This window comes from Brachycentrus maculatus, unplaced genomic scaffold (genome assembly GCF_059751285.1).
Source record: "Brachycentrus maculatus isolate JH-2025_06_01 unplaced genomic scaffold, ASM5975128v1 h1tg000199l, whole genome shotgun sequence".
NCBI lineage: Eukaryota > Metazoa > Arthropoda > Insecta > Trichoptera > Brachycentridae > Brachycentrus > Brachycentrus maculatus.
In genome coordinates this window covers 2,815,284-2,831,589 of record NW_028280950.1, presented here as the reverse complement: position 1 = coordinate 2,831,589, position 16,306 = coordinate 2,815,284, and the positions used below count along the sequence as shown (strand labels likewise).

Below are 16,306 nucleotides of genomic sequence, written 5' to 3'. Positions count from 1 at the left end.
TTTCACTAATCTCATTCGAATCTAATAAGAACGACTACAGTAGTAGCGTTCCTCTGTAAACGATAACTTTATAGCGGTTTCCTTTTTATTATTGCTATCACTTTCGAATATGTACTATGTGCTCTTATATCCTATGATAGTAACTATGATCCACAAAATAAAAATAACATTAATTTTCTTTATCTTTTCTCCTTTTTAAAAAAATTATTATTCATTTGTATTTAGGTGAGATTTTGCTAGTTTCTTTTATAAAGGTTCATCAATAATTAAAATAAGGACTAATTTATAGTATAAAACTAATTTATTTGATTTTTTTAAAATGCGATTGATGATTAAACTAGATTATACTGTTTATGCCATACGTCGACAAATGTTTTGTGAAAGAAAACATGTGAAAGAATATTTCTAACCTTCTTTGACACCTATCAGCACCCAAATGGTGTATAGGGCACCGCATCGGATGGATACGAAAATGCTTCCGTATAAGTTGCCTTAATTGTTAATTGTTCTATTTTAAATGACAGAGAAGGACATTACCGTTATTAGTTAAACATGCAAATGGGAATGGCAGGAATGGTTAGGACACTCGGGGTTGCATACCCAAACTCGTACTACTTTTTGTCACTTGCTCACTGTTAATGCGTACGGAACCCTTGAGAAGAGATGAAGAAATTTCTAACATTGCAACTAAAATGAATTGAAGAAAAATGTTATTTTACAAATCATGCACTAATGTTAAAATTGATAACTAAATTTCACTGAATTTTCAATGTCACCAATGAATAGATAGTTTCCCCATAAATATGTATAGTGATTCAATTAAAATTTCTCTAAAAAATCAGATTCTAAAATTTGTTTAATATGTTTTCAGCAACAAAGAAAGAAAACATGATACTACCAGATTATTGACTTATTATGTTATTAAAAGACTTGCTAACAACATATTACAATTTAAATACTTTTAAGTTTTTAATTGATCCCGAAATTTATAACGGATGTGACTATCAATTTGCAAAAATCTGAAAAAAAAACTAAGATTTTTTACAAGGAATTTATGTCGGTATCATGTTATTTTGAAAAACGCTATAAAAAGCTATAACGCATGACCAGACATAAGTTAAGTTTATGAATTTCCACCAAAATATTAGAAATGTAAAAAAAAAACTTTTGAGGAATTAAAGTGTTAAATTGGACATTGCCCCCTTTTCTTTGTATCGGAAGCTCAACACTAAATTAATGTCGCTTGTGGCTGACATAACGAATTACATATATGTATGTAAGTGGTACCTACATATTCCATGTACATACGAGTGTGTGTCATGCCATGTCTAAGGAATTTGTAGTGTACGAATCTATTCATTCGAACTGAGATAAATGAATATTTTTATGGTTGTGTATTTACGAATGAGCATGGAAGATAATCACTCGTATTTTGTAATTCGTGCGATATACAGGGTGGCACAAAATTAATCACCCAATCGGAAGATGCTATAATTTTTGAAAATGGCATCGTACGTCAATCATATTTAACATTTGTGAACAAGACAGCTGCAGTATACAAACGGACTGATAAAACGGGCACAAATGCGTATCAACACTGGCGGCAGCCACTTGATGGATATCATCTTTTCCACTTGACAGAATAAAATGCAAAGGTCCAAATAAAGATTTCCATCACTCAAAATATTAAAAAAAATACAATACAAAAGTTATTCAAAAACAAAATTGAATGATTAATTTTGCACCACTCTGAATTTGTCAGCTGTCTAGTTCACAAATCGCTCACTCCTTTCAACAACGTCATATATTAAAATTTGTCAATTTTCAGTTGTGTGTGTATTCGGAATGCCCAGAAAATGTACTATATCCCAGCAAAAGTGGCATATTTTTAACTTAATATGTTCCCGCTACAGGGCAGAAAGTGTTGTTTTTGCATTTTGAAGAATATGTATTGTTTAAATATTTTTTTTTAAATATACTAAATGTTTTTCAAGTGGAGAAAAAACATTCAGGTTTTACCTAAAAAGATCTTTTGCACAGTAAAAAGTTCAATAAGTGGCTTGATATTTATTTTTAGTAAATTTTATAATATTTAAATTTTAAAAACGACCTCCTGAAAAATCAAGCTTTTTAATATACTAAATGACGTTGTTGAAAGGAGTGAGCGAAATGTCAAATATGATTGACGTACGATGCCATTTGCAGAAATTATAACATCCTCCGATAGACTGATTAATTTTGTGGCACCCTGTATGACTCCAGCTTTTATATGACTCCTCGCAGTTAGTCATACTTATTACGCATTTTTTTTTATAATAATTTAAAAACAATATCCGCCTACACTAGGTTTATTTTTTATTTTTGTAAAGGTTTGAACTCGGTAACTAAAGGTCTCAAAAGTCGCGTAATAATATTTTCCTTTTTCTAATGTACCTAGTGTTTATTTTTAGTCCTTTTCTGCACCGATGGTGCAGTGTCATCTTGATCGTTACTTACATGAAGGCAAGGTGATCACTCCTGCGTTCCAGGGACCACCAGTTCAGGGAAATATTGAATAAACCTTCTTCCTTCTTCGAAAACTTATTACCACCCCAATGGTGCATAGGGCACTGCATCTTATTAACCCAGTGTTATATTGATAGTTAACACACGAAGGAAAGGTGATCAGCCTTCCGCTTCAGGGACCAGTTCAGGGTAGTATTGAATAAATATTAGAGTTAAAAAATACTTATATTTATTTGATTCCCCTTGTGAATCGAACCCGGGATCTCCAGCACGGTAGCTAAACCATTACACCACGGAGGCGGACAAGTTAAATTTACCATTTTTTTCAGTTCCAAAATTTGAGTAGTGTGGTTGTCAATCTCGGGTAGAATGGTGACATTACACGATAATTTGGTAACTGCACTATTTTAGATAGCCGTATGTTATAGATTTAAAATATTTTTAACTTTTATTAAAGCTATAAATAAATAAAATTTTTCAAGACCCCTTTCTTTTTAAACGTGACTACTATATAATATACCTACTATAATAATCTTGGGCTAAATTCTCAATTGGATCAAGATAAAATATTAAATAATGTTTTTTTTATTTTATTTAAGTTTTGTACTGACATATCTTGGTGGAACTGCATTTTATAGAATAAAATAACAACTATGTCGTTTTTTCCACATGAATTTTATTTGACCAGCAACCGGGATTCGTCGTAACCGACATCATCAGACTGATGATGTCAGTTACGATGAAGCCCAGTTGTTGGTCAAATAAAATTCATGTGGAAAAAAATATACTTAGCTGTTATTTTGTTCTTAAAAAAATGTTCACTGTTAAAATTGAATTTTCTTTTCTGTCTTGCTCAGTCTTCGTCGTGGTCTGTTCGGGTGTCTATTCCGCTTGGCCATGTTGCGGGTGAAGTTTTTTTTATATTATTATCTTGAACTTCTAAGCTTTTCACTAACTCTTCCTGCAACTACCAACTTCTATGTAGCCCTCACTCTACCTGATTTTCCAACGGTCTACATGAGCTTTATAAAATAAAACGACTTTGTTTTAACCACTTTTTATTGGTACACTTTTTCCAGCCGGTTTCGACAAGATCCTTGTCGTCATCAGGGTTTATGTACTAATTCTAAAACATTGAAATACTCAAAGGTTGGAAAAAGTGTACCTATAAAAAGTGGTTAAAACAAAGTTAATAATAATAATCATGGATGATTTATATAGCGCCATTTTCGTAAAAAACTACCTCAAGGGCGCTTATACAGGTATGGAATATGATATGAAAATGATAATGAGAGAAAATTAAAAAAATATATTAGTGAAAAATGACGTCGGCTGAGTCTGAAGGTAGGAAAGTGGAGTTGTTTTATTTTATAAAGTTTATGAAATGTGCCACAAAGTATCTGCTAAAAACATTCAAGAAAAGTCTACATGAGCCCTAAATTTCCGAAAACCAATCAATCCAACATACTCCCCCCGCATGTACACTTTTGGATTCTGATATGATTTTTCGCGAGCCGATGACCTTCGTCGATATTACGATATAGGATTGGTACAATAATAAGCGATATATTCGGTCAACCGAGCCATTCCGATATTTATAGTAATCACAAATACTGTGAGTCATGGAATGAGAATGCTAATATCAGTTAAGAATAGGGCTGCCACCTTTAAATAAAGGCAGACCGGGAGATTTAAAAAAAATTTTAAGTAAAAAAACATTTAATTTTAGAGGAATAATTTATAATACTAATTGAATATAAATATAGTATAGAAATCATACATTATCTTGACATTTCTTCTAAATTTTGAGCTGCCATACTTGAGGATAAAAAATACCGAAAGTCGTAAAAAAAATGTTGAGGCCTAGTATTTGATAAATCACAACTTAATTTTCTTTGCACCCAGGTAATATTTGACGATTTTATTATTTTTATTTTATCTTTTAAAGCCTTTTTTGTTTTGAAAAAATATGTTTTTCTTAAAAATAAGTAAATTCGATCACGCTAACTGTCGTAGTCGCTTTCATTTTTCAAAACCGGACTGCCGGACGGTAAAATTACGGGTAGTGCACAAACGCCCGTAGGCTTAGGTCAAACTCGGAAAGGTGGCAGCCCTAGTTTAGAATGATTGTTGTGTTACTTTGAATAAACACTTTGCCAATTGTCCGACTTAAATTATGTTGTATGATTAGCAATATATTCACATGTGGTAAAGAATTTAGTTACAAGATTAAAACATGTGTATAAATAGTTAAAGCTAAGCTAAATGGCTAATGAGGAATATCAATGACGAGTATATAATAGAAACAGCGAACTGACAACACGCGTGCGCCACACGTGTCACAAAGTGGCACTCAAAAGAAGATTAAAAAAAAAGTCACATTCGAAATTCATTTTCCTAATTTGCAAGTCATTGAAGTTATACAAAAGCTTAACATACATGGGGATTTTTTCGAAATCCTTTGGGGTCCTTTATCACAATTTACTTTCATTGATCGTATACTTACCCTCGAATCAACCCTGTGTATGTACCAAAGACATGGAAAATAGATTAAGTATAGTTTTTTTAAACTTTAAAATGTAGTCACTTATAAAACATTTCTTGTCACTGAATATGAATTTTCTTTTAAAATAAATGCATTGATAATTTTTTATTTATTTTATTTTATGTAATGCATTTGTTAACTATAAAAAAGACAGTATGATTTATAGTTAAATTTTATATAATTTTCGAGAAATCTACAGTACAGATTAATTTAATTTTGACTTTATTACATCCTCGTACAATGATTTACGCTTCAAACATTGATTTAATTTTCTATAGATCATCAAATTACTTACCCTCATTGGAAAGAAATTATGTAGAAGGGAGATATGAGATATACTTCATAAACACTTCGATAATGATTTTTTAGGCTCATTTTATAAACGCGTTGGCTACCCAACTACGCTACGCGACCTATCATGAGCACAAATCGCTCACTCCTTTCAATAACGTCATAAATCAAAAATCGTCAATTTTCAGTTGTGCATGTTTTCGGAATGCCCAGAAAATGTACTATATACCAGCAAAAGGGCATATTTTAAACATAATATTTACCCCCTACAGGGCAGAAAGTGTGGTTTTTTGCATTTTGAAGCAAAAGTATTATTTAATTTTTTTTTTAATACACCAAATATTTTTCAAATTGAGAAAAAACCTTCAGGTTGTACCTAAAAAGATCTGTTGTACAGTAAAAAGTTCAAAAAGTGGCTTGATATTTATTTTTAATACATTTTATTATATTTTTAAACTTTAAAAACGATCTCCTGAAAAATCAAGTTTTTATTTATTTATGACGTTCTTGAAAGGAGCGAGCGAAATGTGTTATTTTCATGAAATAGTTTGAATTACACCATGTTTATAATGACGAAGGAAATTCCATTATTAACAATATAAACACCTTTTACGCAGGACTAACATATATATTTATTCAATTAATCACTGAATTATTAATATGCGAATAATTAATTTATCGAGGCAAAAATACACGACGAGGCAAAATAATATTTGCTAACGCTTTAATTTTGAATTTCTGCACGTAGTTGGCTTTTAGTAAATGATTATTTTATTAATTTTCAGAAATAAATATGATAAATGTTAAACCATATTATCGATAAGCTTGATTGTGGGAAATTTGGCTTTAAATAGTTCCCAAAAAAATACCTTCATGTGTATAAAACGCTGAGTAATTTTATTTCGTAAGCGATTTTGTTATTTTATTAATTTATCTACATGTTGCTAACATGTTAGAAATGTGGATTTCAGTGCCTCGATTACATACGTACAGATTTATGTAGATACAGAGTGTAAATAAAGTTAACTATATTATTGTTCAATAAAAAAATCTTTTTTGTGTACCTGACTTTTCGATAATGTGAATTGGCAATTGATATGTCGTTAGAAATAGACGCCCAGGACATCCATAACATACAGAATTTAATATTTTAACTTCGTAGTGAAGAGTTTTTTCGGTAATTCAAAACAATACGAATCGGCATTTGTTTTAAAAAAAATCTAGACGAAATGTTATCTACACTACGTGATTAAAATGTTAGCTTCCATATACATATAATAGCCCACAAGCATGGTTAAAATTACCCAACCTTTTTTTTTGCAGTGCAAAAATTTGGGTTTGAGTCCTGCACACAACTAAATAAAAGGGTCTCTGCTAAATAAAAACTTTCACTATCCAACATAGATAGCTGTTGTGAACTCATATAATATGTAGGTACTGTGTCATGAGATTAATGATATATCTAGAAGTTCTAAAATTTTTATTGGTTGTAATTCATGGGTAGAATGGTGAATGTAACACGTGTATAAACTGATCACTCAAACCAGACTATGACAGGTCGTAAGCCTTGACTTATTATTAGCAATATTCTTCTTCACCTATGTTGAGATACAAAATGTAAAAATACCTCATAAGTAGAGAAACCCAGATTTGTGAACAAGGATTTGGACACTCAAACTAATTAGTTAATCGGTCGTTTATCTATTATAATCGACCACCATAGTTTAAACTTAAATGAACCGTTCTCTTATTTTGTTTTGTTACATTAGTTTAATTTCACATTGTTGTAAGTTGTAAGGATTAATACTGCAGAGAAAATAAAATAAAATATATTTTAAAAATAAATTTATTACGTTGATTATTCCAAGTCCAAACAATATTAATTTTAACATATCGCTCACTCCTTTCAACAACGTCATATATCAAAAATCGTCAGTTTTCGGAATGCCCAGAAAATATACTTTATCCCAGCAAAGGGGGCATATTTTTAACTTACTTTTTACCCGCTACAGGGCAGAAAGAGTTGTTTTTGCATTTTGAATAAAAATTATTGTTTAATTATTTTTTTTAATACACTAAATATTTTTCAAATGAAAAAAAAAACCTTCAGGTTTTACCTAAAAAGATCTGTTGCACATTAAAAAGTTCAATAAGTGGCTTGATATTTATTTTAAATACATTGTATTATATTTTTAAACTTTAAAAAAGTTCTCCTGAAAAATCGAGTTTTTTTTTATATATGACGTTGTTGAAAGGAGCGAGCGATATTTCTATTCAAACTTGAATTACATATTATACAATACAATTAATTACAATAACTTCAATATAAATTTGATATACATACTAATAATAACTCTTAATATCCGAAATCATTCATTTCTCCAATTTATCATTTTCAAAAACATGAAATAGGATATTTTTTAAACTATTTATAAATTATTAAAAAATGTATCGTAATAGTTAAGATTATAGGTATTCAGATTTAATAAAAACATTAAGATCACAGCGGTACACAGTTTAGTAGTAAAAAAGATTTTCAAATTAAATACACGTGTATAAAATTTATAATAATAATAAACTTAAATAGTTTTTTGGCGCTAATCATCTAACTATTGTTCATGTTAAAAATGCTAATACAAAAACACTTAAACGAGCTTCTAATTTCTCAATACATTTTTAGGAGATGTCGGCTGACACAATTTAAAAGATACAGGTTTCTAAAGAGACTTTTGCTAGATGAGTAGCTTATTAAAATACATGTAATTTTCTATGGGGACCAAAATATACTCAGCCGAAGAGTTACTTGGGCCATTGACATTTTTCACTCTTGTCAGATCATGAATTAAAGCGTAAAAAATAATTAAAACCTTAATTTTTTTTAATTTTAAACTTTTTTTTTAGATTCTTAACCAATATTTGAAGCATTGTACATACATATTTTTCAATTCAAATTGAACGTTTCACAAACAAAATTGGACGCCTAACAAATCAAATGTTTAACAAATAGAATTGGATGTTTTACAAAACAAATTGGACGTTATATTATATTTAATAAAAAAAAAATCTAAGTAGATTTTTTTTATGAAATACCATAAAAAGTCCAATTTGATTTCTTGAATATCAGATATGCTTTGTAAGACGTCCAGTTCGGTTTGTAAAACGTCCAATTGAAGTAAAAAACCTATATCATAATTTTTTAACACATACTTAACAGAAATCATCTACGACAAAACCTTTCAATTTTCCTTCGTAATTATGATTTTACATAATTTCAATTACACTTTTCACATCAATAGAGTTGCTAGAGAATAAGCTTCGATGATAACTTTTTTATAAAAACAAAGTAAAAAAACTAAATATTGGTAAGTTCTTACTTATTTTTTTCATATTTTTTAACGCCGTTTTCTTTGATTGTATTGTAAATAGGTTTTGTGTTTTCAATTTTTGTTTTGAAAACAATATTAACAAGTTTATCAAACGGAATTTCAACTGATAAAACTAATGGCAGAGAAAATATATAGGTCAGGAGTAAAGATCCGGCGCAATGGAGGCTCTGAAAAAAAAGAAATAAGTTAATTTAAATACACAAACTTATGCTTTCACATTGTTTACCCTCAGCACATCGATTTTATTTGAAGGTATATCTTTGTAGTGTAGATGATTTTAACTTTTATTATATTTTAAATTTATGGATCTTTTTCTTTTTTTAACTTCTTGACGATACGCATCAACAAGCTGATCCAAATAGATAAAATCTTTGGATTTTTTTACAGGTCACACGACGTAGTATATGAGTTATCTATCCATTGTAATCGACAACTAGAATAGATAATTTTATGTACATTCGAAGCACTAACTTTGTGATTTTCCATTTTATAATTAAAATGTAACTGTTTGAAAATCACTATAAATATTTTATTATAACTTAATTATAATATCTACCGATTTCGTAGCTAACCGCTTCTTTATCAAATCGTGATGAAGCGGTTAGCTTCGAAACCGGTAGACATTATAATTAAGTTATAATAAAATATTTATAGTGATTTAAAAAAAAAGTTACATTTTAATTATAGATAATTTTACTGTGAGAACCTGACCTGTCATAGGTTGATTAATTGATCGCTTTACACACATTCAACATTCATTATTGTACTCATGATTGACAATCACACTACTTTAATTTTTAAAACTCCTAGGAAGATACATCATTAATCTCGTGACGCTGTACATATGAGTTCACAAAGCCATCTATAAAAAAAATAGGTTAGATTGAGTAAGCTTTTATTTAACAGTGACCCTTTTTGAATGTTATGCAAGAAGTGAATATTGCACGTGTGTACAGTGATCACTTAACCAGTCTATGACAGGTCATAATCCCTGTAAATTCCCAGACTTCCATATTTAACGTCGTGTAAATAAATTTACATTTGGAGTATTTTTATAAATAGACAATTGAAAAATTATTTCAGAAATGCATTAAAAAAAATCAGTTGGGATATATAATACATGTATTGTCCGCCTCCGTAGTGTAATGGTCAGCACGCTCGGCTACCGTTCTGGAGGTCCCGGGTTCAGGGGGGGTCAAATAAATATAAGTGATTCTTTCTCTCTGAATATTTATTCAATATTACCCTGGACTGGTACCTGAAGCGGAGGGCTGATCACCTTTCCTTCGTGTGTTAACGATCAAGATAACACTGCGTTTATATATAAGGGTTTCAATATAATGAATATACATATCGTAGGCATACAGGAGAAAGTGACCAAGTGCATTTTTTACAAAAACGTGATCATTAACTATTTGATATCTTACTAGCTTAATATTGCCTTGAAAAAATCCCAAAGGATTTTAAACTTGGAAGTATAATATATTGACTTGTTAAAAATGACTAACTGCATTTATGTTTATTTTCTTGCCAATCAAAAGTGACTTAAATGGCCCTCCTGAACATTTTACGTTTTGGTAGTTGGTCACTTCTCCTGTACGACTACGATATATAAGATTTTAAAAATTATTTATACTTACACAGCCCATCACCGAAAGTTGCCAACTTTGTTCACTAAAGGTTGCTATGGTGTAGACGAGTATAGGGTTGATTAGGTAAGCACAGTACGTCAGTTGGGACATAGGAATCCATAGTGGTAAAGATAAGAATTTAGTCAACAGGCCTGAAAGAAGAAAAAATAACGGTTAAAATCTTACCACTTTCATTCGAAACCGATTTTTTTATCGGTTGTCATAATAAATGAAAATTAACTAACAAGAGTTTTAAAGTAACCAATGTCGATTTTATGTAGTACTCGCCTACTACCCTTACCGATGTCCTATTAAGGTTTTTTTTTTATCTGACAGATTAAAAACACGTTTCGTGTTGTCTGGCTTCTGTTCGAATGGTGCATAGGGCACCGCATCGGAATGACGCGGCGTTTACTCGATCGTTGATTACATTTATGAAAGCAGGGTAATTTTGCGTGCTACAATTTGTATTCAGATCAATGTAAACATATTTACCTCCATGGCCGGTAGTACAGGCAAGAATTATCCATCCTATCATAAGGGCCCACAAGTTCCTGGAGAAGCTCATGTACAGAATACTCGAGATCAAAGAAAGATCTCGATCTTTGAAACCAAACTCTAAAAAGACCCCAATGGACACCATTCCCACCCAAAGCAGTTTTATGTAAATCTGAAAAAAGAAGTTTTTAAAATTAAACAAAAATTCATAACATTGGTAATGTTGGTAACGATGAAACAAAGTTATTGGTCAAATAAAATAAAAGTGAAAGAGGTTCATAGTTGTTTTTTTATTATTATATGCAGTTCCACCAAGAAATGGACAATTCTTAAATGTAATATATATCGCTCACTCCTTTCAAGAACGTCATAAATCAAAATACTTGATTTTCCAGGAGAACGTTTTTAAAGTTTAAAAATATAATACAATGTATTAACAATAAATATCAAGCCACTTATTGAACTTTTTACTGTGCAACAGATCTTTTTAGGGAAAACCTGAAGGTTTTTTCTGCATTTGAAAGATATTTAGTTCAATTAAAAAAATAATTAAACAATAACTTTTCTTCAAAATGCAAAAACAACACTTTCTGCCCTGTAGCAGGTAAATATTAAGTTAAAAATATGCTGCTTTTGCTGGGATATAGTACATTTTCTGGGCATTCCGAAAACATGCACAACTGAAAATTTACGATTTTTGATTTATGACGTTGTTGAAAGGAGTGAGCGATATGTGTGTATGTTTTGTATCTCGTAATAATATATATGCAAACAAAAAAAGATAATGGCATTTATAGTTATATGGTGTTTGTTTCGCAGCGACTGAAATAAGATAAAATTTACCATTTTAACAAACACAGATTTTAGATAGAAGGGTATCATTTCATTAAAATCAAGCACAATTTAAAGTAAATGATTTTCGAAAATTTTCCGAAAAATGTTCAACTATACGATTTTTAAGCAAGTGATGTTTGTAAAATGTGTGTGAGTTTTAAATAAAATATGTATCTTGAAAATTTTATATTGCATCGATTTTTTTACATGTATTTATTTATTTAAACTTCATGTACAGAAAATAAATAAGTACATTAGTGGGCTTATTGCTAAAAAGCAATATCTTCCAACCAGCCAAAATGTATGTATTAATTTTAAATCAAACACAGATTTTTTGAGTCTACTAAGTTGTATTTTATTAACAAAAACACATAAAAAAGTATATTGTGACAATTGTTTTGCCTTGTTAGGGCGTTATCAAACGAACGTCATTCGTTTGATAATGCCCTAACAAGGCGAAACAATTGTCACAATACAATTTTTTATGTGTTTTTGTTAATAAAATACAACTTAGTAGACTCAAAAAATCTGTGTTTGATTTAAAATTAATACATAAATTAAAATGGAGTTCTACAAATTAAACGCCAAATCAATAAATAAACAACCGAAATGTATTTAATATTAAACATTTTATTGTTGTTTTAAGGAAAGGTTATAATTGTCTCTTCAGTATCTGTTCTCTAAGAATAAATTTCATTTCAAAATAACGAACAAATCTTTCGTAATTGATGTTTTTCGTTTTGGGTACCAAATAAGGAATGTATTACATTATAAAAATAATAATAATAATAATAACCCTTATCCGCACCAAATGGTGCATAGGGCACTGCTTCATATAAACGCAGTGTTATCTTGATCGTTTACACATGAAGGAAAGGTGATCAGCCCTCCGCTTCAGGTACCAGTCCAGGGTAATATTAAATAAATATTACAACGAAAAAATCACTTATATTTATTTTACCCCCCCTGGGAATCGAACCCAGGACCTCCAGAACGGTAGCCGAGCGTGCTGACCATTACACTACGGAGGCGGACAAACGGATATTACATTATACATAATATTATATACCATATTACCTGATTAATTTCTAATTTTCCATCCAATCGTTGGTATAAATAGCCAAAGCAGGTCCCTATTATATAGGGACCAATTCTCATCCAAGGAGGGAAGTAGAATGTGTCTATCAATAAGAAGAAATGTACAGCGCTGAAAAAATAAGATTGAGATTAAAAATGGTGCAATAAATATTTAGAGAGAATAAAGTTACGAATACTTTATTAATTAGTTGATCGTTTAATTGGACGGAGGTCAGAACCGTTGAGGGGATGTTTAGAGCTACCCGAGCAAGGACAATCAATTACTCACAAGTGATGTCGACGTCGGGGGGACCTGACATGCACAGAAGAAAACGATAATTACTGTAAAAACATTAAATACTTTTCACCCAAGTTACGCGAGTCATACAACAGATCATGACTAGCTCGTGTTTGGACCGTATTTCAAGAACGTCATAAATCAAAAATCGCCAATTTTCAGTTGTGCATGTTTTCGGAATGCCCTGAAAATGTACTATATCCCAGCGAAAGAGGCATATTTTTAACTAAATATTTACCCGTTACAGGGCGAAAAATGTTGTTTTTGCATTTTGAAGAAAAGGTATTGTTTAATTATTTTTTTAAAACTAAATATTTTTCAAATGAAAAAAAAAAACCTTCAGGTTTTACCTAAAAAGGTCTGTTGCACAGTAAAAAGCTCAATAAGTGGCTTGATATTTATTTTTAATACATTGTATTATATTTTTAAACTTTAAAAATGTTCTCCTGAAAAATCAAGTATTTTGATTTATGACGTTCTTGAAAGGAGTGAGCAATTTAAGTGCATGGTAAGGAGTGCGTACTACTACAAGCTTGTGTTCTGGAGTGCGCTATTGCTGACCACTAAATGACTGCCGTCTCCATCGTTCCGTTGGAACAAAGGCAGAATAAAGGAATGGGTGAATGATCAAGTATTAATTTTATGAAAATTTTAAAAATTTTATATTCTTAATTTTTCTCTCTTTTTTAGTTTGTATATTGTGTTAAAATCGTAAAAAATAATAATAAAATGTATTAAAAAATAACTCCACCGACAAGACACATAAGGTGGCTTGGTGGGTTTCTGCATTTTTTAAAAATATTTAAAAAAAAAAGTGATTTAAATAAATGTATACAATTTATGTAAATTAAAAAAATATGGAAAATAATTATTATGATTGCATTTGAAATAAAATAAAATAGTTTATAATTGTTTCGTATTTAGCAAAATATATTGTATCATTTATGTCAGAATTTTTTAAGAACGTGATAAGCTGCATTTGATAAGTAATTAAATAAATAATTTGAATAAATTTTAATGCTAATAATAATAAAAAGAAGAATCCTACGTTTAATGGTTTCAATTACTCTTTTATAGCATGACATTGCCGTAATATGTGACATAAAATAATAACGGACACGTTAACAACTAGTTAATAGCCTATAATTTGATTATTCACTCAGCAATAATTTGTAATTAAAATCAGCCTTGGCTACATCGGGAAACTGTGTTTATACCTAATCACAAATTGAAGAATGAAGTTTTTTTGGCATAATGCTCTCAATTGAGTGATTGATGCTAAAGACATCTTGATTTTTTTTTATTATTATTTAAATTAACCTTTATTTGTAATGACCTCTCTTACTTAAATATTTGATTCGGGAGTCACTTTGTGATAATATCTATCAACTTGAATTTAAAATAACTTGGTAAATACCACTATTAGTGTTATGTACCAAGTAAAACATAATTTAAAAAAATATATTTTAGTAAAAAATATAATTAAAAAAAGGCATAACCTGCCAAGTCTCTACCATTAAAGGCTTATCTGCAGGTAGAAAAGTAAGGAAAGGGAAGGTAAATGTGAAAAATACATCACGATCACCCAGAGTAATTAAAAATAAATCTTTCTTGAATTTATTTTGCAATTGGCGGGAATCGAACCCAAGTATCGACTCAAAGTGGGTCAAAAAGGAATATTTTTTGGACGACACGACAATATTATACTAAAAATATTTAAAATCTTTTATTACAGACCACGTAATGTATTATTTGAATTTACTTACAATGGTTTGTAATCCATAATATAAGTCATTATTGCAATACAGGCAATTGATGCGATACATAGGGCGGCCAATAAGCTCACAGCATACTTGAAGTATCTGAAAAGAAAGTTTTAAAGCTGAGGAAAAAAAAGGGTGACGTAGTTTATAGGAAGAAAAATCAAACACGTTAATAAAATGTGTCAAAAAATATTTTGAACGCTTATAAATGAAAATAAATATTATTGTTTTACTAAGGTAAATACCCCGGATTCAAAGTTGAAAGTTTAAAAAATAATAATAAAAGTTTAATTATTTTAAATATTTATTAATACAAAAAAAGCACACTGACTTAACATCATGTACTATATTTGTACATACTATAAAATATAAAATTTAATAACAAAGAAGTAATATAATAAAATAACAAACTACACCAAATAGTTTTATCTAGATACGTCTTATTTGAGAAGTGACCATGTGTTGTTGTTGTTATTTTATTATAAACAATGCAGTTTCACCAAGAAATGTCAGTACAAAACTTGAATCTAACAAAAAACTAAGTTGTTATTTAATTTTTTAATCTAAAACTTCGGGTTAGGGTTAAATATATATGATTACATTTTTTGACATGGATCTTTTTTGGATAAACATACAAACATATTTAGGATAAGCTTACTTCTTTGAAAGATAACATATCGCTGATACAATGATGAAGAATTGCATTTCATTTGCGAGGTAGTAACTCCAGGACATGCACATTGTCGACATCTTCCTCTCGTATATATTGTTAATGTACAGCAAGTTGGTCCACCATAACTTGGGACATTGCAGATCAGCTCTCTCGTTCTGCCACAGAGAGCTGGTGTCATACCTCCAGGCTGCCAGGACGAAGGATATTCCCAACGCGTACATGTAAGCCGGTGTTATTCTGAAAAAGTCATTAAAATATATCAACGGGGTAAATAAAGGTTTTGTATTCAACACCACAATAATACACAAGCAAGAAGAATACGCATTATAAAAGTGGAATAATCTGTAAAGCTTCTATTTTTAGAGGCTTTATTTATATATTGATTAATTAAAATTAAGATTTCCAACAGCATTTATTTACAATTATTTGTGTAACAAAGAAATGTTTCATATTTATTTATATTCTAATATTCCAATTAGAAGGGGTGTAAATTAATTGAATAATCAATATCATAGTTAAATATTTTGTACAGATCTTTAGTCGCCTAAATACCCAATAGAGCACTTTAATAACTATAGGGTAGTATTATTTTCGGCTTCAGTAATATTATACATGTAATTATTCAGTAGATAGAATGTCAATAAGAATTGTATCAATAATGTTTTACTATTGAATTAATATATTTTTGTCTGTAAATAATGCTTATCTTTTGTACTGTATTCTTAATTAAAATTTAAATTCTGGTTCATACTAGCTATGAATTAATTTCAAGACATAATATTTTAAATGCGAATCGTATGGACAT

The 16,306-nt window shown here is 29.8% G+C and overlaps 1 protein-coding gene across 2 annotated transcripts in view; it reads right to left on the bottom strand.

The window, feature by feature from the left end:
• Positions 1–8,562: 8,562 nt before the first annotated feature.
• The window catches only part of LOC148307454 (nose resistant to fluoxetine protein 6-like), a 30,692-nt gene continuing 22,948 nt past the window's right edge, over positions 8,563–16,306 (bottom strand). For both annotated transcript variants that reach the window (XM_088263400.1, XM_088263401.1), the window contains exons 9-14: positions 15,487–15,738; positions 14,832–14,927; positions 12,768–12,897; positions 10,854–11,028; positions 10,368–10,510; positions 8,563–8,894 (exon numbers count right to left, since the gene is read on the bottom strand). In XM_088263400.1, coding sequence (XP_088119526.1) covers positions 8,712–8,894; positions 10,368–10,510; positions 10,854–11,028; positions 12,768–12,897; positions 14,832–14,927; positions 15,487–15,738 — 979 coding nt within the window. In that variant the 3' untranslated portion in view covers positions 8,563–8,711. The remainder of the gene's footprint in view (positions 8,895–10,367; positions 10,511–10,853; positions 11,029–12,767; positions 12,898–14,831; positions 14,928–15,486; positions 15,739–16,306) is intronic.